Genomic DNA, 26,927 nt, shown 5'->3' with positions numbered 1-26,927 from the left:
TTAGGAAGCCATTAGTTGTGATAATAATGTAGAATTAACTTTTAAAAAGAATAAAAGAGAGTGGGCAAAGATCACCCTAACTTAACATGGCTTGGTGGCATCTGGGGGGTAAAGTGAAGGGAAGCACCTTCCCCTATCTCTTCTTCAGTTTCACTCCTAGTCATTGTAATGATATAATGATAATGATATTCAGTTTTGCTGTTGTTATAGTTTATGTTGTTTTTTGCTTACTTCATTTTGCTTCTGCTTATATGTTATAGGTCTCCCATTCCTCCCTCTGTTGTGCATATTAGCATTTCTTATGGTGTTTTTATTTTCAGGTTCATTCATGTGCCACATTCCTCATTTGATGATCTTTATTTATACTTAAAGAACAAACACTCCCCCCCCCCCCATTCTTTCTATTTTATGGCACCCTTCCTTGTTCCAGAAAAATACCAACTGACATGATGATTGTTATCTAGCAGTGTATATATAACATTCGGCACCAGTCCTCATCTCTGTTAGACAGAGAATTGTTTCATTATCAGTCTTATGGAACCAATTCTGGTCAATGATATGCTCTGGAATTGAACAGCTAAACTAGTTTCATTTAAAGAAGGTGAATCTAAAATGTAAAAATGTATTTATTTTTATACATATATAATATTTAATTATGTATAATTATAACATAATATAAAAATAAAATAATAATGCTCATAATCTAATTAAACATAAATATATAAAACACATTTATAAAAATATAAAATAAGCACTTTATAAATTAAAGAATTACAGTTAAGCAAAACCAATGATTGGGTCTTACAATATATATAACATTTATCACCAGTAGTTCCCCACCTCTCTACCTGGAGGAGGTAAGTGTTTTATTATCTGTCTTGTGTAATGAGTATTAATAATGTGCTCTGGAAATGGGAAACTAGAATGTGGGTCAGATAAAGCATATGATTATTAAACAGTTTGAATAATGGTGCTTCTGCTGATCCTGGTACGTATAGGACTATTTGGATTTTGTTGCACATGGTTGTTTGTATGTTTTCTTCCCTATTGGAATGTGTACTAGGGAGCGTGGATTGTTTTTGTCTTTGTACCCTAGCACTTAGCACAGTGTGTGGCACAGAGTAGGTGCTTAATAATTGCATCTGGATTGATTGCTTTTTAAAAGCCCTGGAAAATCCTCCCTGCTCCCCTCTTTTTTAGAATTTGTGTTCCATGTTAGAAAGACTTTAAGATGTATGTTTCTCTCTCCATCAGCTATGCTTTAAAAATATCTTTGTGGTTCAGTGCTCACTCTAATCATATGTTAGGTGGCCATAAATATCTTGAATTCTAACAGGTTGAATTATTATCATCATCACTATTGTTGTTGTTTTTTTCCAGACGATTGGCTGGCAATGACCTTTCCTTTATCCATCCAAAGGCCTTGTCTGGGTTGAAAGAGCTCAAAGTCCTGTAAGTAATGACATTTTTAGCATTTCACAGCCAGCCCCATGTTTTTTTTTTGAATGAGTTGGTCTGCTTTCTGCTGGTGCCTTTTAAGGGAGTAAGAGAAGGGAGGACAAGCGGGCCGTTCAAGTACTTTAGACAACCTTGCCTTCAGATAATCTTTCCTAGAGAGGTACCAAAAGCTAACTTCTTAATTAACCAATAAAAGCTCCAAGTTACAGTCAAATGTTAATTTTTAAAAATAGCATTTAATTAAAATTAAAACCATAGTCCAAGGGTTAAGTAAGATCTCTAAAACATTCTTCCTCTTTAGGATTTGAGTCATGTTCTTCTATTTGGAGACTTAATTAGTAGCAAAGGGGAGATAGCCTCAAAGGACACCAAATGGGTGCTAGCAGACCATTTTCTTTCTTCCTATATTCTCTTTACTAAAAGATTTTAGCTTCTGGGATGTGGCATAGCAAATGTAACTGTAATGAGGATGTGTGTTATGTGTTGGGGGGAGAACCTGTGATTTTATTGGTGAGGGTAAACTCTTGCATGGAAATCCTAATAATCTTAGGCAATTTCCTGGGGCACTGAGGAGCCAGAGATGGGGCTGGAATAAGCCCTTTCTTCATCTGGAACTATACAACCTCTTGCTTTGCATGTAGCATACAGTAATAAATGCTTACTGAAATTAAATTTGGGCCATATCTTCCCTCAGAGACTGTTTCCTGTTAGGCTGACTTCTCATACCTTCTGTCTTGTGTCCTCTCTCCCTCTGGAATAAGCTCTCATTTTTCTCCTCTCTATCCCATCCCAAACAAAACATATTTTCCCTTTTGGTGTCCATGCCCCAAAGACAGTCTTCTGTTAAAAAAAAAAAAGAAAAAGTAATGTGTTAACCCTCCTATATGTGTTAACCCTCCTAGGTGACTATAATGAGCTTCCCACCTTCATGTCTTAGAATGACATTAACACAGTATCTTCCCACCTAGCCCATAGTAAAAAGACTATGAGATTGAATCAGCTTTGAGGTGATAAGCTCTGGTCTTTCCCAGTTGATATCTCTCTCCTTGTCAAACTGAACACAGGTTTTATAATTTTAAATTCACTTATAAGAAGCAATGTGGTGTTAATGCCTAAGGCCAGTCCTGGAGTCCACCAAATTACTAGCTGTTTGACCCTGGGAAGCCATTTACCTTACCTGGGCTCTAGAGAGTCCTAAGATCACATCAGGTCACTGATTTAGCATTACAGGGGATTTTAAGGAGCTTGAATGTACAAACCTTTATCCAGGTCATCAAGGAAGTATCAGTGGTGGAATTTGAACTCATTTTCTGATTGCAGATCCAGAGTCCTTTCTACTGTATTTTTGCTCCCCGCTCTGCTTCTTTAGTGTCTGAGCTGTCCCATAGAAGAATAGACAGATTGGGGAGATAGAAGAAGAAGGTAGCTCAGTGTGTAGAGTGCTGGACTTGCAATTCAGGAAGACATGCTTGCATATGCAGCCTCAGATACTCATTATCTGTGTGACCCTGGATAAAGCACTTAACTTCAGTCTCCCACCATTTCTTAAACTGTAAAATGTGAATAATATTAGTACCTGCTTCCCAGAGTGGTTATGAGGATTAAATGTTGCAAAAAGTGCTTAGCAAGGCACCCAGCAAATAATAGGCACTTAATAAGTAGATTCTCTTCCTTTCCCCAATGGTATCTTTCTCTTTGAAGGTCTTCAATTATTTAAGCATTGATTAAGTGCCTATTGCATATCTGCAAGGCACTGTGTTTGGTTCTGGGGATAAAAAGATTGGAGCTTGTATTCTTCCAGGTGTATACAACATGCATGCGAGAGGGTACATATAAATCTTAAAAGCAGAGGCTAAATTCCAATAGATGTGTGACAGAGAGAGCCATTTCCACCCAGAGAGGGGATTGTGGGCACTGAGTGTAGATCACAACATAGTATTTTCACTTTTTTGTGGTTTGTTTGCTTTTTTTTCCTTTCTCACTTTTTTTCATTTTGATCTGATTTTTCTTGTGCAGCATGATAAATGTGAAAATGTTTAGAAGAATTGCACTATATTAGATTACTTGCTTTCTGGGGAGGGGTGGGGGAAGGAGGGAAAAACTTTGGAACACAAAGTTTTGCAAGGATCAATGTTGAAAACTATGCATATGTTTTGAAAATAAAAAGTTATTATTTAAAAAAAAAAAAAAAAAAAAAAAAAAAAAGGAAGAGACTGGATGACCATGGGGGTGGAGTAAAAGAGATGATTCTCACTCAGATCTGCACTGGGATAGATAACTTCTGAGATGCCCCCTGATCCTGAGGTTCCATCCTCTTTCTGTGTGGTTCAGGTGGGGAAGGATGTTTCTTAACTAATAAAAGCTTTTCTTCCAGGACCCTCCAGAACAATCAGCTGAAAACTGTTCCGAGTGAAGCCATTCGAGGACTGAGCTCTCTACAGTCTTTGTAAGTATGTTTTGTCTTCATGTAGGAACTTTAGAGTATTCTAAAGGGATGATTGGAAGCAACTCAATGTTTTCTTTAGATATTTGGACACAAATAGGGAAATATCAACCCCTTTGTACCTTTGAGAGCTCAGAGTCATGATTGTGAGAGCTAAATTTACAATGGAAATCAGCAAGCTGTACAAATTGGGTCTTAGTTTATTATTTTGTTGATTTCCAGACTTCAGAAAGTGATGGAGAAAATGTTTAAAATGCAGATGAAGCTTAAAAGGATGTCAGGAATACTTGTCCCCTCTCACCAATCCATTTCTTTAAACATTTACTAGCAAACCCCGACTAAAATCCTCCAAAAGTACCCCCTAATTAGGATGTTGAATGTAGTTTGATATTTTATGTTCAGACCCACGTTTTAGTTTAGTTTAGTCTTATTGATTGCCTTATTAAAATTTTCATTTTGCCATTTCCAGAGGGCCCTGCCAAGGGGCTGTAGTGCATTTGTGCCGGGACATAGAGAAAAGTAGGGTACTCACACAGTATGGAGGCATGCAGGCTAGCCAGCCAGCTTGGTTAGGACACGGGGATGGATTTGTAGAACTGTGGGAACCTGGAGTTTGTAGACAGCAGGCAGCCCCTTACCTAGCTTGCTCCTTCTCTACCAGCTGAAGCATAATTAACTATGTCCTGAATTCTGGGAATATAAAGAAAAACCAAAAAACAACTGTTGCCCTCAGAAAGCTTATATTCTAATGATGGAGACATTATATCAATCAAAAAATAAACATTTATTAAGCCTCGTCTAAGTGCCTGGCACTCTGCTAAGCACTGGGGGCACAAAAAGAAGGAAATGTTAGTCCCTGCCCACAAGGAGCTTACTATCTGATGGGAGAGACAACAAACCAACAAATTTCTACAAAGCAAGTTCTGTCCAAGATAAATAAGAAATGACTAATAGAAGGAAAAGTAGTTTGGGAGATGGCTTCCTATGTAAGCTGGGGTTTTAGTTGGATTTTAAAAGAAGCCAGGGAGGTTTGTAGGCAGCAAAGAGAAAGGGAGAGTGCCCAGGACTGGCAGGTAGCCAGAACCTGTAAGGTATTGAGAGGAGGTGGGGAAGCGCTGGTGATGGTGCTAGGGGTTGAGGGAGCATCAACATTGGGGGGTAGTGGTGCAGGAAATGCTTCCTGAAGGAGGTGCCATGTGCTGCTCTGCCTTATTTGGATCATCTGAATCTTTGACTTGGGTATGAGCCCTTAACTTTTTTCTTCAGTGAAGCTCAAAGCTCAGCCTTCTAAGCTTTCTCATCATGAGCGATTTGGGTCTGTTGAACCCGGAGTCTTCTCGACTCTGTGTCTCCCATGTTATGCTTCAGTCTTTCCTCCTTGTCTTTTAATATTATTAAAAGAAATTTTTAAAAGATTTTTTCCTTCAGTTTTTCATGTTAAAGTGAAAGATTAATTTAGACATTACATGAAATAGAGAAAATTGTTTCTTATTTATATTGTGGTGGATTAAAAATTAATATTTGTTTTACTTTATTTTATGCAGTCGAGCAGTTTTTTAAAAATTATAAGTAGGTAAACATTTTAAAACTACCCCATATGTGCATTTTTATTCCATATCCTTATACAGTAGTCCTGGGTTAGTCCTTTTTCCCTAGCTGGTTTTGGTTTCCTCATTTGTAAAATGAAGTGATTTGTTTTTTTCCAGTTCTGATATTCGAATTTTAGGGCTGGTGAATAATATAGTCAGGCCACTCCTTTATTTATGTAGACTGATTTATGAAATTACATTGCTACTTTTCCCTTCCTTTATGTGCTGTTTTGAAATGTTGTTGATTTTTTTCCCCTTGTGTTTCTTCAATGACTGTAGGATCAAGAGTTCAGTTTTAGAATCTAAAGGTCATCTAATGCGTCCCCCAACCCCTATAATTTATAGAGAAAGAAACTGGGCTGGCTTATTCAAAAATTCTTTTCATTTGAAGTGAATTAAAGGTATAGACAAAAATTCATGCTTCTGTACAAACAATGACTTATTGAAAACCATTTTAATTGCACAAAAAAAGGGAAGGGGGGAGAGAGAGCTTTCCAAGGACAGATGGTTTGTTATGTCATCAAAGAAATGCTTGTCTTGGCATCAGGGGGCTTGGTTTGAGTTCAGTTCTGTGCCCCTTCCCAGCTCTGTAACCTTGAGCAAGTCCGTACATTCCTCTGAACCTCCGTGGCCCATCTCTAAAATAAGCATCGGGCCAGATGACTCCCTTACAGCTATCAGGTTGTCAAAAATCAAACATTAACTTTTACAACTCCAAAACAAACATATCAGGGCTTCTGGGAAAATAAATGCAAAAAGAAACATTTATTCCTGAGGTATTTATGTATAAGATAATAAAAATTTACTATCTCCCACATGAATTCAGGGCTATGAGATTGATCTTGTGAACCGGGGGTGGGAGGAGGCCATGAAGGGGAGGGGGAGAAGGAGGGAAAGAATAGTAATTTTGTATTGTCCAGAAATGGACAAAATGGGCTGGGACTGAGGACCTTCTCCAAAAGAGCAGGTTGGATGTATTTTTTCATGGAGATCAAATTTTCCTTGATCAATCTGGCTTGCCTTATCAGCAGCAACTTTGCTGGTTCTAGTGTCCACTTCCTAACTTTAGTATGTGTTGGACAGAGACCTTGTCCACTCTTTAGTCTTTTGTTGTTCAGTCATTTTTCAATCATGTCCTACTCTCTATGATCCCATTTAGGGTTGTCTTGGCAAAGATACTGGAGTGGTCTGCTATATTTTTCTCCAGCTCATTTTACAGACGAGAAACTGAGGTGAATATGATGAAATGGCTTTCCCAGGGTCATCCATCTGATAAGTGTCTGAGGCCAGATTTGAACTCAGGAAGATGAATCCTTCTGACTCCAGGCCTAGCCTTCTATTCATTATGCCATGTAGCTGCTCCATCCTAAGTCTTTGAGACCAAAAGAATCTATAGAATAAATATATTTATTCTCTAACATTATTTGACTAATCAAAACAAAAAGCCACATAAGCTTGTTGACCTTTGAATAAAATTAATTTGGGTGTTGGATTGGTTGTTTTATTATTTGAATAAAATTGTCAGTAAGTCAGTGTACGTAGTGTTATTTTAGCCCATTAAAAATAACACTTTCCAGAAAACCATATGCTTTCTCCCCCTCAAAATGATTTTTAACGAGGGCATGCTATGTTTAGCATTCATTTATTCAGTATTTAAATGCTTGCTTTGACATTTTTCCCCTTAGTTTTAGAGTTGATGTGCCAACTAAAAAAAAAAAAAATTCTGGAATGTTTTCATCTATATCTGTATAATTCAGTAGCTGTGGCTGAGAACTGTTCTCTTTGAGGAGGAAAAAGGAATGGTTTTGTTAGCCTAGTGGGTGTAGTTGTCAAGTCAGATACAATTGAAATTCTCTCCTAATGTTTAAAAGGCCTTATCAGCACTTGACTGAGTTTTAAAATCTGATTTCTAATCCTGAATTATCAGAGAGATTTCCTTGTGGTTTCCAAGAAGTGCTATGTAGGACCAAAGTTCATTTATTACCTATTGTAAATGAGCAGAAGTGGTTAGATTTAGAAGTACATGCCTGATGGTTGCCTTTCACATTTCATTGTCCATCAGCATTAGGTGAAAGCTGTAAAAATGGAAAGTACTACCTGAAAAGTATATTAAAATAATGTTAATGTTTTAAATATTTCTTAGTCGTAGCTGAAAAACTGGCACACAGATATTCAAATTTGCTTTGAAATAGGGATTTTTAAAAACTCTTCTTGTTTTTTGGTGCTGTTGTCTGAGTATTTCCAGGCCTCCCTTGTACTCAGGAAACATACTAAAGAGAGCTTTGGAAATAAATTTGGGAAGATCCAGCCTCAGACACTTAAAATAGCTGGATGGTCCTAACCAAGTCTCTATACTCTTTACCTGCCTCAGTTTGCTCATCTGTAAAATAAGTTAGACAAGGAAGTGACAAACCATTCTAGTATCTCTGCCAAGAAAACCCCAAATGGAACCACGAAGCGTAGGATGTGATTGAGATGACTCAACAAAATTACAACAAAAATGGGGATAATGATATCTTCCTCCAAGGATTGTTGTGAGGGTAAAATGGGGTAATATTTATAAAGCGGTTTGTATACCTAAAAGAATTCTAGCTATTATTATCGTCGTCATCATCAGCTCAGTGTAATGCACAGAATGCTGGATTTGGAATGAAAAGACTAAGATTGAATACTGTCTACTACTTATTACTTGTGTGGTCTTGTAAGTCCCTTCCAATCTGAAATGGATATGATAATCCTAGAAAGTTAGGAGTAAGTACATTTATAAAAACCATGTGTGATTTCCATTTTCAGAAGACTATTGGGGTGGCAAAGAAGATTAGTCACAGGTCTTGAGATCTTCACGTTGAATTGTATAGGTATTTATTGAATACTTGCTGTCGGCACTGGACTTAATGACTTTTCTTATCAATTGGTTGGTCATTTTTACATATAACCCTAGGGGAGGGTTTTATATAACTTTTTTTTTTTTTTAATATATAAAACTCTTCCAAGAAGTTGTAAAATTAGGATTACAGATTGAGAACTGCTTGGGGGAATAAGAAATCCAATTATAGACTTATAAAAGAAAGTAAAAGGGGGAGAGGAAGGATTTGAATGTTGAATGGCCAATCTTTCAGCAAGCAAGTTTTGTATCCCAAAATAAAAGATAGATGTTCTTTGCACTTGGACACTTAAATGTCAAAATTCCTTTAAGTTGCAAAAAATATCCACTATTCTGTAAGACATCTGATGTCCCATAGAATATCCTAAAAGAATCAATTGTAGCATTTTGGGAGTCAAAACTAGTCTTTTAGCTAGAAATGAATATTAATAGTGCAGGCCTATCATAGAAAGGCACATAGTGTCTTGTCTCATTGCAATCCCAGAGCACCCTAACCACTTCCTGGCTCCCTTCTTACTGTACTGGTTCTTAATTTGTGGTATTTGTGTGTCTTGAAGGAAATTTTTTTCTCCCATGCAGAATGGATTTTAAGAATGAAGCTGACTTCTCTGCTACTTGGAGTATTTTTTTTTTTTTTTTTTTAAAGCGGTACGGTAGGATTCAGAGTTGGAAAAGACTCTACTGTTACTGATGGCAGCACTAAGGACCTGCTCAGCTTTGTACAGTTAATCAGTGTTAGAGGTGGGATAGAGACAGTGACTGTTGGATCCTTGGTAGAGGGCAAAAAGGGATTTTAGAGTTCCTCTAGCCAGTTAATCCATAGGCATTCATGAAGTGCTTTGGAGGTGCTAGCCCCAGTCCTAGGCATTAGAGATAAAAGATTAAAGTGAGAAATTTCCACCCTCAAGAAGTTTATATTCCTTACCTAATAATGACAATAACTGGATTTTAAAGTTTTCAGAGCATTTTACTTATATGATCTCATTTGATCCTACCCATTTCACAGATGTGGAAACTTAGACTGCATGGTTAAGTGACCCACCAATGGTCACATGGCTTGTAAATATTCGAGGCAAGATTTAAGTCCGAATTTTTCTAATTCCAAGTCCAGCCCTCTATACAGTATAGTAACACCTAGCAGTCTCTACTAAGAGATACAACATCATGTGTGTTTGTATGTATACATGCATGTCTGTAGGTAGAGACAGCTAAGTGATGCAGTGGATAGAGCGCTGGGCTTGGAATCAGGAACAGTCATCTCCATGAGAGCAAATCCGGCCTGACACATCGACTGGCTATGTGATTCTGGGCCAGACTGTTGCCTCAGTTTCCTCTGTAAAATAAGGTGAAGAAGGCAGTAGCAGACCATGGCAGTATCTTTGCAGGGAAAAACCCCAAATGGGCCGCAGAGAGTCAGACAGGACTGAAAAATGACTGAACAGCAACAAAAGATATGACTGTAGAGAGCTAGGGCTGGGGCCTGGACTTGTGAGCTGGATCTCCCGGAGGAGGAGACTGCAGTAACGTTAGCATCCTGGCCAAGACCTACACTTGCCTGGGTCTCCTGGCCAGTCTGGGCCAGAGGTGGAACCTGGACCCAGGGCTTTGAGCTTCTAAGATGGCTCGGGAATGAAGCAGATGAATAAGGTCCAGTGGCTGTTCCCGTTCCTCTCCTCCATCCAGTCTGGGGCTGGTGAGGACGGTTGAGATAGTGCAGGGGCAAGGTGGCTGGACTAGTTTGGAGGCCTTGGGCTCACTCTTGAGACTGGGCCAGGAACACAGGAGCAGAAACTTTGGGACCGTGGGAGCCAAGGGGGCGACGGGAAGCACCAAGGGCCTGCCTGGAGCTTTCAAGTGTCATTCTCTCCTAGGCTGAGGTGTGGTGGGAAGCATTAGGCTCGGGCTGTAGGGCTTTTGTTTCAAGTTGCCAATGCTGTTGGTGCTGCCAGTGCTTCTGTCAGAGAAGCTCGGGCTATTGGCAGATGCTGGCTCTCCTCCCCAAGTGAAGGAGTAGTGTACGGCTCCGCCTTTGGGCAGGGATTCTTAATCTTGTCTGTGTCACGCACATCTCTGCAAGTCTGGGAGGCCTACGGACCTTTTCTCAGAATACAGCAATGTTTTGTTTTTTGAGGCAGTCAGGGTTAAGTGACTTGCCTAGGGTCACACAGCTAATAAGTGTCTGAGGCCCCTTCTGAACTCAGGCCCTTCTCCTTCCAGGACCTTTCTCTCTCCACTGCACCACCCAACTGTCCCAGTAATATTTTTAAGTGTGCAAAATATAGAGGATTATGAAGGAAACCAATTATACTTAAATATAGTTACACAATATTAGGGGGAAACCCCCAAGCTGTCTTGCAGTTTAACTCCTGTGAAGGAAGCATGAGGGAGAGAAACTGTCTCAGTTTTTTAACCTCCTCATATGACTCCCACTTAGAGCCCAACAGGAGCAGTTATGTGAGTTCTTGACTTGGGGGGGAGGAGGAGGAGGAAGAAGAGGAGGAGGAGGAGGGAGTTTATAGCATGACTAGCTTAGAGTTTCCTTGGTTAAGGAGTAAGCATGAGACTGGGGAGTCTCTGGAAAGTGGGAACAAGTGATGTATGACTGCCATGGGGCGGCAGATCAAGAACTTGGGGACAGCTTAGAAACCTAGAATTTAGGACTAGTAGAGATCTTAGCATCTCTTAGTCCTCTTCCTGCAGAATGGCCTGCAGTTGGAAGACTTAACTGATGTCTAATGACTATTCCAGTTCCAAACTGTCAGGTACCGTTTTAAGAAAGAAAACAAAACAAAACAAAATATTTAAAACAATCCAAAAGTCAGCTTTTTTTTTTTATGTCCCAGAATTGACCATTTCATCATTTATTATATATCTTCAAATTGATAAATTGTTATTTACTCTGTAGTGCTATCAACTATATCTGGATGGGTTACATTTTGTAATAAAACTAATCAATGAATTGGCTGTGTTCTGATTATTTCAGTTGTAGAGATTTTGTACAGTTTGTGACTAGGACTAGGAAGAGATTAATCTTTTTCAACCATATTTTGATCAGTTCATAATTGAAGTATTCCTTAGAATTCTTTGTGACAGTTTAGAATAGTTTTTTCCCTTCTCTCTTTTTTCCTTCAGTTTTCTTTTTTCCCTTAAAAATTAGCCTTTTATTTTCAAAATACATGCAAAGATAGTTTTCAACATTCACCCTTGCAAAACTTTGTATTCCAAATTTTTCTCTCTCCTTTCCCCCTACCCACTCTTCTCTGGACGGCAAGTGTAAAGGGCTGAAACTCTTGAGTTGATGCACTGAGGTCAGACAACCGAGCACTTAAGACTAATTACTGATTGGACAATACTCTGTAAGCATATACTTACAAAATGGCCCTTCCCACTATCCTATGCTAGCTCGATAATTGGTGTATACAGAGAATTGTAGGTGGGTTTAGGGGATGGAATAAGGGTCACTTTGGCAGTAGATGAGGAAGAAGGTCGTTGTGGAGATCCTGTGTCCATCTAATTCACTTCTACCTTTAAAGATCAAGAATAAAGACCAAGGACTTTTGCTTATCCTGACTCTGGCTGAATCTAAGTTATCCAGGGTGCTACTGTGGTCATCACAAACAAGTGATCCAATATATGTTATATATGTGCAATTCTTCTCTACATATTTCCACATTTATCTTGGACAGCTTCATTCTTAAAACATTTTCTGGTGTGAGAGCAGATGGGGAACCTGAAGGGAAAATGAGTTAAGATTCTTATTTGTGCACAGTGATCTGGCTGGTTTGTGCCAGAGTTAGAACAAGGATTCATTCCTACGAAGAAAGAACTTTCCAATGACCCTTCCGAAGCTGGGGTTACTAAAGAGAACAGAGAAGAAAAAAGAGCTCATGGTGGCTAGAAAAATAGCTGAAGGATGGATGCTTAGGGCTTTAAGTTCTGCTGTGAAGAGAAAGGATATTTGAATGGGATGCCAAAAAGGAAAAAACCTTGTGTTTTACAGTTGACCAACTGAGGCCCCAGGCAAGGAGTGAAAGATTTCCAAGGTCATATAGGTAGTAAATAGCAAAGATGGGATTGTGACTTGGATCAATTCTAGACCCAGTGTTCTTTCTAACACACTGGCCACCATTTTTAAAGCTCCCTGTACTTAAACATATACATACACATACAATAAACACATATAAAAATTTGTACACACACACAAACACATACAATAGCAAAGATGGAATTGTAACTTGGGTCAACTCTAGACCCATTATTCTTTCTGCTCTATCGCACTGGCCACCATTTTTAAAGTTCCATTTACTTAAACATGTTTAAATATATATATATATATATATATATATATATATATATATATATATATATATATATATATATATATACACACACACACACACACATATATATAAAATACACACACCCATAACCACAAACATATATATATATATGTGTGTGTGCATGTATGTATATTATATAAATATACCTCTATTATATATATATAAAATACACACACCCATAACCACAAACATATATATGTGTGTGTGTGTGTGTGCATGTATGTATATTATATAAATATACCTCTATTATATATATATAAAATACACACACCCATAACCACAAACATATATATATGTGTGTGTGCATGTATGTATATTATATAAATATACCTCTATTATATATATATAAAATACACACACCCATAACCACAAACATATATATGTGTGTGTGTGCATGTATGTATATTATATAAATATACCTATATATGAGTATATACAGATGTGTACAATACAATTATGCATTATGTGTGTGTATGTATACACACGCACGTGTGCATTATGTATATAGGCTATGGCAAAGGATCTGGCCACTTGAGCTCACTAAAATTCTACCGGAAGAAACTTATCAACCTACAGTTCTGCAATTACCCTGGACCCTTTGTAAGTTTCTCCTGATAAACTGGTTCCACCATCCCCTTAAAACATCTTGCAGCATAAAAGAAATTGAATATGGATTGAAGAAGGGAGTCAGCTCGTAAGCCTTTTCATCTTCTGGGAGGTGTGGAAAAAAAAATAGTCTGGCAGTTTCTCGCTGATCTTTGAGGGAGCCCTCAGGCTTTTCTTAAAAAAAAAAAAAAAAAAAATTTTTTTTTTTTTTTTCGTTTCTTTGCTGAAATGTTGATCCTCAGTGAAAGCTTCACAAATCAGGGTGTGCACACCTGTTTCTCATGGGGCTATGACACCTGCATATCAACTGAGATCTACTGATTAACCCTTTGATGATTCACAAGAGACCACCTTTCTAGAAGGTTTAGTTTTGGTTTTTGCTTTTTTTTTTTTTTTTTTTTTTAACTTAAGGGTTACATTTTGTACCAGTTTTTGTGTTTAACTTAAAGCAGTGTATTATATGGGCCAGAATGGCTGCTTTGGAGCCCATAATCCCCGAGTTCAAGACCTGCCTTTGGCACATAGAGACTGGATGATTCTGGGCAATCTGAAGACAGAACATGCTTGGCCAGCTAAGTGGTGATGTGGCTAGAGTGCAGAACTTAAGAGCCAGGAATCCTCCCTCAGACACGAACTAGCCAAATGATTGGTGGCGAGTTATTTGACCTCTTTTAAGCTTCAGTTTCCATATTCCATATCAATTTCCAATAGAAGTGCTAATGTTTTCGATGCATAAAATTTACCTAAGTACAAAAGAAACTGAACCACTGAAAAGGTTATCAGAGTATTAAAAATAAACAAGCAGATTTAGCATCTCTGGGAGGAGACATGAGAGAGAATGTATGAAACTATGCCTTTCTTAGCTCCTCACTTTCTAATTCCCACTTAGGGTCAAGTAGAGTCTCCTAGGTGGTTCTCTCTGTGGGGGCTTCTGCAGCATTATTGGCCAAGGAGAGAAGCACAAGACACAGGTTTCCTTCCTGGTGAAACTCTAGGCCTTGGAGTTTTGGGAACCTCTTGGTGCTTCAGAAACTTCCCCTCTTTGCATTTCTTTGTCCTGCAGTCATTTGGGGTGTGGTAGCTGAGAACTCCCCTGCCGAGTCTGGGAGTAAAAAGCTTAAGTTGATCCCCCTCTGTGTCCTAGTCTGTAACATGAAGCACCCTCCGTTGTCTGGAAGATCCCCCCCAGCTCTGACATTCTGGGATTCTAGGCCATGCACACAGCAGGCTCGCAGGCTATCATTTTCTCTGTGTGGGTGCTGCCTCTGCCAGTGCCCAAGGTCACAGTAGGTGTCACAGACAGCAAACCATTTGAATAGAGTTTCAAAAGCTTGTTCCCTGGCCAGCTTTTTTTAACTAGCACTCTAGAATTCAATTCTGAGTTTCCTTCTGGTTTTTCTCTTCCTGTTTTTCTTGAGAGAAGGCAGAAGAGCATCAGTTGTCCTGCTGATTGACCATCTGAGAGGAGTCAGCTAGGGGACTGGGGAGGGGAGAGGAGGACGGCAATCCTTGAAAAAGTCAGTGTTGGTAGAACTTGGTTTAATGTAATAACATAGGGATTTCTAATCATAGGTCCAGGGAATGGGCTGCAGTTCACCTTTGCATTGTGAAAAAATCTGTTTTTAAAAAAGGAAGGGAGGGAATCATATTGAGCCAAATACAGACTTTACTCTTAAAATGAGATCTTGTCAAATAAGGAAAAAATAAATCAAATCAACAAGCATTTAAGTGCCTACTATGTGCCAGGAACTGCACTAAGTGTTGAAGATACAGGAAATAAAAGGAAAAAATAGCCCTTGCTCCCCAAAATAACATTAATTAAAGGGTGCATTTGGCTTTTTAAAAAGTAGGCACAAAATTTCTAGCTGATTTTTGAGGAAGCCCTCACCAGCCAGATTTGGGGCAAGAGGAATGGGAAACATACAGAGCTTCTAAATACCTACAAAACTCTGGAAGTCTCAAGTAAAGAAGACAAATTAATAAAGAATCCCTTAAAGACCTTTGGTAGGTATGTGCTATTAGCCTAGTATGTTTGGTACACCTATTTTTCTCAGAGACTGGGATGAATTTGGGAGTTTATGGGGAAAGAAACGAATTTGAGAGCATTTGCTCCCAAATGCTTGAAACAGCAACTGCCTTCTCGCTTGGACTTTTTCAAGTCTTTTTTAGATACATAAGGAACAAAGCATCAGTTAGTCATTACTTGTTGATCAATTAATTATTTAAGTGCCTATTATGTGGCAGATACTACAGAGATAAGACAAAACTGTCAGCCCTGCCCTCAAGAAGATTACATTCTATCTGAAGAAGAAACATGTAGAAATGTAAAAATACAAACTATATACAAAGTATATAGAGTAGGGAAGGGAATAGAGGAGATAACATCTTAAGAGAATTCAAGGAAGGCCTTCAATAAGAGGGAGCTCCAAGCCAAAGTTTGGATTTGTTGGATTTAAGCACCAAGCCCTTCAGATAACAGATGCAGAACAGAGGCTCCAAGAGTCCAGATTTTCTCAGTCATACGGGGCTGATAGAGCTCCTCTCTTCAATCCCCGCACTCTCCATTGCTTATAAATGCATCCCTCCTTCACTTAAAAGACAAACTTTTTATACCTGATTGATATTGTAGGGACCAGTGGGGAATCTTCCCTTCCCACCCTCCAGTGTGCTTTTCACTTCTGTATTTATGATTTCCAGGCCATAATTAAAAATATTATTTTGCTGGGCTCCAATTTCTACATCTGTAAAATGAAGCAGTTAAGTTCTTATAGTTGATTCCAACTTTAACATGCAATAAACCAACTTAATATTCTGCCATTGTGAGTTATGGATCCAACAGCTCAAGAATGTTTTCTCATGAGATTGGCATTATCAGTTCCCTAATAGAAAAGGAGACCAACAACTCTATATGACTCCAGACATTCTGCTAGAATTTGGAATATAAAGATCATAGTACAGGCTAAAAGGCAAAAATCAAGAAAAAGACACTTGGTGGCTCAAAGAACTCGCTAAGGACCCAAGGATTGGTGTGGCCTTACTTTCTGTCCTCAGAGCTCAGCACTGTGCCTTGGCATTGAGTCAACGCCTCATAAAAATTTGTTGTCTTGATATCTTAACATTTTTGTTTCATGGACTTCTTTGGTCATTTTATTCTTTGTCATATTGATGTTTCTAGGTAGATGAAATAAAATCCACAGTTTTACAAAGAAAACCAATCATATTGAAATAAAGTTATCTATGTATATTTAAGTTCACAGATCCCAGGCCTTTCTCTGAGATTACAAGTTATAGACTATTTGATAATTTATATCAGAGAAAGGTGTTTCTCCATGGAGATGATACCACTGGTCCATACCCACCCTGCAAATGATTCCCCCCCCCTGAAGGCATCTTAGAAACTTAATTCAGATTCATGATTTTTCAAAATTTCAAAAATTTCAGTCAATTGACAATTTATCAAGTACCCACTATGTGCCAGGCATTATGCTAAGTTCTGGAAAGGTCATTTATTCAAGATCAAATAGCAGCAGATTTAGGACCGGAACACAGGACTCCTAACTCTTCCAGTTCTGATGCTACATACATCTGTGGAACACTGTGTCCTCTGCCAGGTAAAACATCAGCTCAGTCTTTTTGTAGTAGGTGGATTATTCCATTTGCTCTCTTTGCTTATGTCCCATTTATACTACAACATCAGCCATAGTGGAAAATGTATGTTTGAAGTTGAGATACATTTCCAACTATATAACTATCTTACTGTCCTCATTTCCCCTTCAAATAAACTTTATATGTCATTTCAGCTTTCTGTCTGTTTGAAAAAAAAGTATTAAATGGTTTCAGGACTTTAAAACATAGTAAAAAATGCTGGATTAAAAAATTGTTTTGCAACTATGAAGTATGTCTAATTAAAGAGAATTGACATAGCTCTGGTTTTTAAAGTAAAACTGTGGCTTTGGATCAATAAATCCTCTTAGTGTGGAAGAAGAGAATACTGTGACTAATGGAAACTAACTTGGAGCTTATTTTTTAAAAACAAATTTCACTTGAAATAGGTGTTACCCAAATTATTAAAGCCATTACAATTTCCGTTCTCAGTTTCAATTTTTTTGAGTTGTGAGACTTGTGTGACTAATTGACTCATTCCTTAACGATTAAAGTGTGTTCTTGAACTTGGCTGTTGTTTTCTCTGACAGGCGTCTAGATGCCAACCACATTACCTCAGTCCCTGAGGAGAGCTTTGAGGGTCTCGTGCAGTTACGACATCTGTGGCTCGATGACAACAGTCTGAGTGAAGTGCCTGTGCGACCACTCAGCAACCTCCCCTCTCTCCAAGCTCTGACCTTGGCTCTTAACAAGATCACAAGCATCCCTGACTTCGCCTTTACCAACCTTTCAAGCCTGGTGGTTCTGTAAGTACTCACTACCTTCAGTTTCTTATTGAGGTCAGTTGGAAGAATGACTCGCCATCCTAAATGGAGAGAGGAAAATGGGGGAGGGAAGGGCATCTCTTGGCATTTCCAACTACTTTTTGTAGTTGATCTTCTCCGGCATGTTACCGGAGAGACAAAAAGTATAAGTCCCAGAACTGGAGAAGTGATTATTCTGTTAAACTGCTCTGATCAGGTCACACGCAAAATTATCTCAGTAGGCATTTGTTAAGCCCTTGTGGTGGGAGTAATCATATCTACTTTAGTCTTTGCGATGAAATAAGAGAAAGTGAGTCTAAAAGGATACTCCCTTTGGTGAACTTTTGAGAGGAGTGGGCGAGATTCAATCAATAAACATTTATTCATGTGCTAGACATTGCTAAGCAGAGATAAGCATGGATGGAGTCTTGATCTACATTGTTAAAGGGAACATCCAGATTGATTAGATGAGATAGCTATGGGAGGAGGTATCTGGAAGGCATTGGGCGTACAAAGACAATAAATCTCTGCCCACACGGTGATCTGATAGTCTTCCCAGAATCATGAGAAACGACATGTACCCTGCTGAGAATGTGCACAACAATGTGAAAAAGGACTTAGGAAGATCTTGTAATGGGACTGGCTTTGAATGCACTTAAAAATACTGTGAGGTGGAGAGGAAGGCATGGGGAACAGCAATGGTATGGAGACAGGAGATGAAATATTGAACTTGGAACATAGGAATCACGCCACTTTATCTGGAGGGCATGGAAAAAAGTAATGTGGAACAGATCAATAAAAGTAGACTGGAAACATATTGCAAAGGGCTTGTCATTTAAGGAGGTCTTTTTGGGAAGCTACTTAGTGCAATTGATGAGTCCTGGGCTTGGAATTAGGAAGACTAATCTTTATGAGTTCAAATTTGGCTTAGACACAATTGTTATATGACCTCTGGGCATGTCACCTTATCTGCCTCAGTTTCCTCTTCTGTAAAATGAGCTGGAGAAGAAAATGGCAAATCACTCCATTGTTTCTGTCAAGAAAACCCTAAACAGGGCTGTAAAAAGTCAGACATGCCTGAAAAAAAGCTGTACAACAAATTTATCCTTGAAGTAACAAGGAACCAACCGAAGGCTTTTGAACCAAGAATGACAAAGCCAGGTATCTGGTTTAGGAAGGTTATTCGGACATCCATGAGATAGATGGCCTAGAGAGAGAAGGGAGTGAAAATCCAGAGGCCATTTTAGGAGGCCAGGGTAAAAAGTTAAAGTGGGAGGAGAGGAGGGGCCTGAACTGGGAATATCTAACTGCTTTTATGACATTATGAGACCTTCTGACCCTGCCATCAGATATACTGTACACATACATTCAAGCTGAGCCAAATACTATATGACTATGTTTGGTTTGGGTTTTAATGGGTATCACGAGTTTCTTTGTAGCTTTGGCTCATTAAAACAAAATGATATTTGGATTCATTTGGGGTCAGGATTTAGCAAGCTTGTACGTTTTGTTCCAGGTATTGGTTTGGGTCCTTACTATCCATGCCAGAAGTAATAGAAATTAATTTCTATTCCAGTGCTCCTGTTATAGACCTTTTTTAAATATCAAATTGCCCTTCTCCCCTGTTTACAAATAATTGTGGGCAAATAAAGATTTTCCAATAGTTTAGATTTAAGATTCAGTTAACAGCATTTCCCCTTTATTTAAATAAAAAAGGAATCCAAACAAACTGTGTTGGATTCCCATAAATACTTTAGTGATTAAAATGCCCTTTTTCTTCTTTCCATATGGGCAGAGATTTAGAACTGCCTAAGAGGTCAGGTAAAGGAAAACCAGGGCTCACAGACAATTGTCCAAGCTCATGCAGTTAATTTAGTGACAAGAGTCAGGATTCACATCCATTTTTATTATCTCATGATATCTCCCTCAGTTAATTTCATTCAGTTATTTATGTGGAAGGCACTGGAGATACAAAGACATACTGGAGAAAGTCCCTACCTTCAAGGAGCTTATGTTCTCCTGGATGTGTCCAATAAAGGAGTGTAGTGAGGGCGAGGGGGCAGGCAGGTGGTTGGGACGCTCAGAGAAGGCTGCTTGTAGGAGGTGGCACCTGAGCTGAGCCTAAAGATCCTGACAGAAGGTGATGAGGAGGGAATGCTTTGCAGGCCTTGCCAACAGCTTGTATAAATGCAGAAGATAAAGGGTTGGGTTTGGGGAATAGTTTATAAATTGCAAGTAAATGATATGGTCAGACCTGTGCTATTGTCTCTGCCAAGAAAATCCCAGATGGGGTCACTAAGGGTCCTATGTGATTGAACTAACTGAACAACAATTTAATCACCTGTTAGTTTAGTTTGGTGAACTTTTGGTGAGAGGCCTGACAAAATTCAATCAATAAACATTTATTCATGTGTCAGACATTGCTAAGCAGACGACAAGAATAGATGGACTCTTAGTCTACATTATTAAAGGGAACATCCAGATTGATTGGATGTGGGAGCCATTCTTTGTCTTTGAAGTACTTAAAAGAGTTACTGCTTAGAAATATCTATATATTGTTTTTGATTTTTGCCTCCTCAGGCACCTTCATAATAATAAAATCAAGACCCTGGGCCAACACTGTTTTGATGGATTAGACAATTTGGAAACTTTGTAAGTATATCCTGAATAACTTCTCTTATTGATCGTGATATCTATTTTTATAACTGTTATAAAAGGAAAATTATGTGGTATTGAATCGATGTTATCAATTTTTTATCATTTTGTATTATTTCAGTTTTGACAGTTTTCTGAGTCGGATCAAGAATAATTCAGATTTGTGGTTAGAAAAGAAGGAAGGTTCTTAGGTCTTCATAAAGAAAAAATTAAAATATTTTTAAAAATACAGTGTGTGTAACATTTCTACAAATGTTATTCTAAAATCATGTCATTAATTTATTAAAACTCAAACACAGCCTTATGTCTTAAACCCCATTTTGCTTATTGTTAATCCAGCTATGGAGGCTTGATATTGCTCTTATAGAACTAACTGATCTCCTTGTCTTTTTTCACCTAATGTGACTTTGTAGAATCAGGTAGCAAAGTTGATAAGTTTTTCTTACAAGGGTAATATTCCTGATCTGAATGAGTCCAATAGCTTTGCTTCTTGATCCCTTCTTGTTTCTGAGGCTTCTCTAGGGAAACTGAGTCTGGATGGAAAGTCTTTGGTGGTAGCTTCCATAGGAAAGAGTACAGCAGTCCTAGAATTTCATGAGGGTTGTTAGGTTCACTAGACTTAGTCCTCAGTTTCCCAAATATTGTTTGTACTTGTTTTTCCATGGGAGGGTTTTATGGGGGGGGGGGTTCAATTACTGCATAGTGACAGAGATTTAAAAAAAAAAATCTCTAAGCAAGTCTATCGGAAAAGTCTTGGCAATTTTTTATTTATAGTTTTGATTTCCATAACAGTTATCAATAGGTGGTATTTTTGAATGATGTCATGTTTTAGGACAGGGTTATAACTAATATAATTTCTTCCAACATTATTGAATCAAATTCCAATAGAAATAGATCCCTGTGACAGTGTATTGACTTAGAAAGTCTCAAATTAACAGCATCTGTGTTGTATTTTATTTATTTTGTTAAACATTTCCCAATTACGTTTTAGTGTGGTTCAGCCAGGGCTGGGAATTAAAACCTCTGCTTTACAAAGATGTGATTATTGTTCAATCTGGTTTCATCTTCATTTTCACATTCCTTCTAGGGACTTGAATTACAATAATTTGGGAGAATTTCCTCAAGCAATTAAAGCACTGCCAAGTTTGAAGGAACTGTGAGTCCTTTTGCTCTCTTACTGCTTCTTTCTTCCATCACCCCCACCCTGCTCTCAGCCTGTTTGAAAGATAATGGGAGTGAATCTGAGGTGTCAGTTATTTAATTGTGCTAAATGAACTGTGTCATTGTCCAATTGAGGAAGCATTTATTAGGTACTTACTATGTCTTTACCACTTTACCTTCTGAGACCCTAGTTTTCTGATCTTTCCAATAAGAAGGGTTGGTCTAGACGGCTTCTGAAAACTCTTCTACTCCTGTGGGCCAGACGTTGTGATGGGCCCCCCGGGGATTTTGATAGTTGCTGTACTTGTCCACTATGATTACTATGAACACCATAAAACAGAATCCTAAAAATAGAAGTAGTTATGAATAAAGACATAAATAAAGCAGCCACAGTGAGTGACCTACACATAGTAGGTACCTAATGTCTTTTGAATCTAATAAGTACTCAGAGAGGGCAGTGCCCATTGAGGCTTGGAGCAGGTTCCATGACAGAGACCTTCATTTAGTAACTTTTCTTCTTCTCTTGAACAAATACATTTGTATATAATTTCATCACCGTCTGTATGTGTGTGTATAAATTCACTAAATGTATATTTTCTGTATTTGGGGTGTGTGTGTATAATATTTGAGTATATATCTGTATATACTATATGTGTGTATATGTGCTGTTATATCTGATTGTATATATACTATATGTGAGAATATATCTGTATGCATATATTATACATACACATAAGTATATATACTTTATCTGTGTATATACTACATGTGTATATGTATATATATGAGAATATATACTTTATCAGTAGGGGTGTGTGTGTCTATATATTTATATGATTGTATACTATATGTGACTATATATCTGTGTATATACTATAAATGTATGTATGTGTGAGTGTGTATACTATATTTGTATGTGTACATTCATATACATATCTCTCTGTGTGTATATATATTTGCAGAGAGAGGATGGCAGGTTGTTCAAAGAAGGCTTTCTATAGAAAGCAGCACCTGAGTTAAGCTTTGAAGGAAGATTAAAAATTCTAAGAGATGGCAAAGAATATTTTTACTCCAAGGCCATAGTTCAACCTAGGATCAAAGAGCAGTATGTACATATACATATATACATATATGTACATAGGCATAAAGGCAGAGAGTTACTTTCTTCTAGGTTAAACTGTGGCTTTGCAGTTAGGCACAGTATCTCTTAGTGGGTTAGTAATCTTCAGAAGATGTGATAAAATTTAAAATGTTCTTTTCTTCCTCTTTTTTGGAGTTTGTTTTTTTATTTGCTATTTTTGTTTCATACTGAATTAAATAAACTTTTATACTTTTAATTATATTACAGAATATAGTTAAAGTATTTTAAATACTTAAAATATAGTAGCGAAGATAACTTCATAATAGAATGTGAATTTTAATATAGTTTCTCTTTTTCTTTAGGGGATTTCGTAGTAATTACATTTCAGTAATCCCTAATGGAGCATTTGGTGGAAATCCACTCTTAAAAACCATGTAAGTACTTTGAAAAGCTTTTTTTTATTTTTAATGTAAAATTATGCTAAGCTACCTCAATCATGCCAGACATCTGGACAGAGAGGGAAAATATCAGATAAGTCTTTTGGGTATTTGGCATCTATATGCAGACAGATTTAATGCTGAATGATTTTATGAACATATGGAAAATTTACCTTTTCATAATTTTGCAGCCATTTAAATGACAACCCTTTATCTTATGTGGGGAACTCGGCCTTTCACAATCTGTCAGAGCTACATTCTTTGTAAGTAGTCATTAATCAAGATTTTGATTGTGTGTTTTTGTTAGTCATACTGTTTCCTTTTGTCTGTGATGCTTGGAATAGGATTGTACTAACTTGTTTATATGAACATTTTCAGCCAAGTTATCAACATTCCAGGTTTAGTTGGAGGGATTTGAGGCTGATTTTGTTTTTAAGTCAGAGATAATTCTATAATTTTACCTAGGATGAGAATAAAATAGATTACAAAGTTCAAATATAAAATATTATCTTCTATGAGAATTTCTTTTATAATTCTCAGCTTCCTTTTTTCCTTTTTTTTTTTTTTAAAGAGTCATTCGGGGTGCAGGCATGGTACAAGGATTTCCAAACCTGACTGGAACCATCAATTTAGAGAGTTTGTAAGTATGACTCTTTTTAAATTGAGGGTACATGGATAATTGTGGGAAAGGGGTTGGGCATCATAAAAATAAGAATAGAAACAGATTGCAAGTTGTCATTGATCATATAAAAACATTTTTCAGTGCACTCATAGGAAAAGAGGTTCCACTATAGTTTCTACCTAATGTGTAGGTTAGAAAGCAACTTCAAAACTGTAAGATGGGGGAGGCTTGACTAGACAATGATTCTTTTTAAAAAAAAATAAGAAGAAATGAGGGTTTTATTGAGTTATAAGCTCAATGTGAGTTAACATTGTGACAGGAGCTAGATCTCTAGAGTTGTCCCAGGCTATATTAGAAGAAATACCATATTTAGACCAAGGGAGGCAATAGTTTTGCTATATTCTGCTTGTGGTTGTTACCACATCGAAGAGATTATGTTCAGTTCTGCACATCAAATTTTATTTAAAATGGCAACAAGCCTGAATATGTCCAAAAGAAAATGACCGATTTGATCCAAGTCTGGATATGGCTGCAGACGAAATATTTGAGACAATCAACCATCTTCAGTCCAGAGAAGACTTGAGAGGAAAGGGAGAGGATTTCTGGTTTCAGGTATTGGAAGAGCTGTTGTGGAAGAAGGATTAGATTTATTTTGCATGGCCTCAGGAGACACAGCTAGGAGCTTTGGGTGATTTTGGTTGAGAGGCAGATTTCAACTCAGTATAACAAGAAACTTTCTAATAATTCAGATTGGCTCAAAATGGAACAGGCTGTTCAGGGAATTCGTCATCACTTGAGAGTCTTTCAAATACAGAATGGAAGATCATTATTGGGAGTGTGGTTTAGGAGACTGATGTTCACATACAGCTTTGGACCTGCTGGTATCTGAGGCCCAACTCTGGCATTCCACAATACCTCTCCCTTCTCTGATCCATCTGTTTCACAGCTATCAAATTAATCTTTCAAAAGCTTTCATTTGTGTCACAGTTGCTAGGAAGATGTGAGTGATTCCCCTTTACAAGCCCATATTTCTCAGCCTGGTGTTTGTAAGGCCTTCTACAACATGGCTCCAACATTCCTACTAGACTTTTTCAAAAATCCTTTCTCTTGAAGCAGACTAATTTAATCACTATTTTTCCTACTTTCCATACTCATTTGTGTAAGGTTCCCTCAGTCAGGAATGCACTCCTGTCCTTGTTTCCCCCATTCTCTGCCTTTCCATATTTTTTCCCATTCCCATTGTTTCCATTCCAAGTCCCAGTTCGCCGAAATCCTCTCATGACATATTTAGACCTAGAACTTGTCTCTTTTTCTCTCCTAACTGTTCATGGAAATTGTTCCTATCATAGGATTCAGATCTTTCTCTTCTTACTACTGTCCTCTGTCTCTTATTTAGTCAGGAAGATGCTTACTGTGTGATCCTAGGCAAGTCACTTAGTTTTTCAAAGCAAAAGTTTCTTCATCTGTAAAATGAGGGAGTTGAACTTGACCTCCGTGTCTTTCAGTTCTAAATATGTAATCCTATGAAATGAAAAGGGCATAAATGAAAATGGTAGTCGTGGTAATGGGAAGGAGGAGCCAGATGGGATTTAAAAAAAAAAAAAAACAGAATGGACAGATCTGAGAAGAGAGCATGGTGTGGTGGAAATTATCATTGGATCTAGAATTAAAGAACCTACCTTCAAATCTTAATCCTGTTTCTTCTACTTCTTGACCATGTGATGGACTAAATATTTATTCCACCTTTTTGTTCTTGAATTTTTTCATCTGTAAAGTAAGGCTTTGAATTGTGACTCATTAACTAATTCCAGCTCAAAATATCTAATTCCATGACATGGGAACTTTGCAAAGAAGGGCCAATCAGGGGGTTGAAGGAGGCAAAGAGGATTCCAAAATGTTGAGCCTGCTGTGTGGATCACTGAGTATCAAAACAGATCTAGGGAGGAAGGAGGGAGTGGTCTAAGGTGATGGGTGAACTTTTCTTAAGTGCCTGGATTGAAGAGGGACTTTTTCTCTTGACATTGTTAATGGCATGCTTTACATACATTAATGAATTGGTTTGGCAGTAGATTTGGAAGCCTAAAGAGAAGAGTTCATTCATCTTGCTCAGCATCTGACTTTTAGGCACTGAGATTGACAGGGTCTATATGCAAAGACTGGAATATTTACTTTGTTATATAAGAGTGAAATTCTGTTGATCTCTTTCAGTTGTTTGAGCTTTTTTTTTTCCCCTCCACAGAACCTTGACAGGCACCAAGATAAGCAGTATACCCGATAATTTGTGCCAGGATCGAAAGAAGCTTAAGACTTTGTAAGTTTGAAGTCTTCTATTCTTAACTTTGTTGTCATTGCACATTTGAAAAAAGACCAAGAATTTGGATTATCTTGCAGTGGGCTTTCTGAGTTAATGAAGGGTCATTTTAAAGTGGAATTGTTTCTTGATTGGTTCTGCCAATGGAGATGGGCAGAGGGAGGGTTAATCCGATTTGGAGCATGATGTAAAAATAGCTTGTATTTGGATTTTGAAATATGTTGGAGAATTGACTTCAAATGAATAGCTCTTAGGGGGTTTTATGGACATATAACTCAGTGTGAGACAACAGGGCACTGGCAGCCTAGAGAGCCAGTGAAGATCCTAGACTGCATTAAGAGAGACATGGTGTCCAAAACAAGGTGTCCACTATCCATAGAAACACTAAAATATGGTACCTTGAACAAACAGGACATACAAATTAATTTGATGAGAGAAAAATATAGCAGTCTGTCATTTCCCTTGTTTTAGATATCAGGCCTCTATTAATGAAGTCCCAGTATCCCATTAGAGCAGTAACATGGATAACTTCTGATCCTAACTCAGGCACATCCTGGGCAACTTTGAGCAAGGCCCTTTTCCAGGCAACTCTGTATAAGTTGCAGAAAATTGCTCATCTGCATAGAGGGAGTTTTTACGTCTGGAAATTCCTCAGTATTGAAATCCTAGGTTCAGCCAAAAAAAATGGCTTTTTGGAGTGGTTATTAATTACACTAATTACATTAATTACAAATAAATAGATGTACTCTATTCTGATTAATCTAAATATCCTATTGTTCTGGGCACCACATTTTAGAAAGTCCATCAGCAAGCATTTACTCAGTTCTTCCTCTCAGTCACATACTGTGTTGGAGATACAGGAGGCAAAAATACTCTCTGCCCTCAAGGAGCTCCCATTTTAATGAGGGAGACAGCTTCAACATAACGAGGTACC

The 26,927-nt window shown here is 37.9% G+C and overlaps 1 protein-coding gene across 1 annotated transcript in view; it reads left to right on the top strand.

Moving 5' to 3' along the window:
- The window catches only part of LGR4 (leucine rich repeat containing G protein-coupled receptor 4), a 121,629-nt gene that overhangs the window by 79,245 nt on the left and 15,457 nt on the right, over window positions 1-26,927 (top strand). The window contains exons 3-11 of the mRNA XM_051966151.1: window positions 1,381-1,452; window positions 3,833-3,904; window positions 17,514-17,729; window positions 20,307-20,378; window positions 21,469-21,537; window positions 22,986-23,057; window positions 23,252-23,323; window positions 23,632-23,700; window positions 25,922-25,993. Coding sequence (XP_051822111.1) covers window positions 1,381-1,452; window positions 3,833-3,904; window positions 17,514-17,729; window positions 20,307-20,378; window positions 21,469-21,537; window positions 22,986-23,057; window positions 23,252-23,323; window positions 23,632-23,700; window positions 25,922-25,993 — 786 coding nt within the window. The remainder of the gene's footprint in view (window positions 1-1,380; window positions 1,453-3,832; window positions 3,905-17,513; window positions 17,730-20,306; window positions 20,379-21,468; window positions 21,538-22,985; window positions 23,058-23,251; window positions 23,324-23,631; window positions 23,701-25,921; window positions 25,994-26,927) is intronic.

Source organism: Antechinus flavipes, chromosome 6, assembly GCF_016432865.1.
Source record: "Antechinus flavipes isolate AdamAnt ecotype Samford, QLD, Australia chromosome 6, AdamAnt_v2, whole genome shotgun sequence".
NCBI lineage: Eukaryota > Metazoa > Chordata > Mammalia > Dasyuromorphia > Dasyuridae > Antechinus > Antechinus flavipes.
This window is presented reverse-complemented; position numbering and strand designations above follow the sequence as displayed.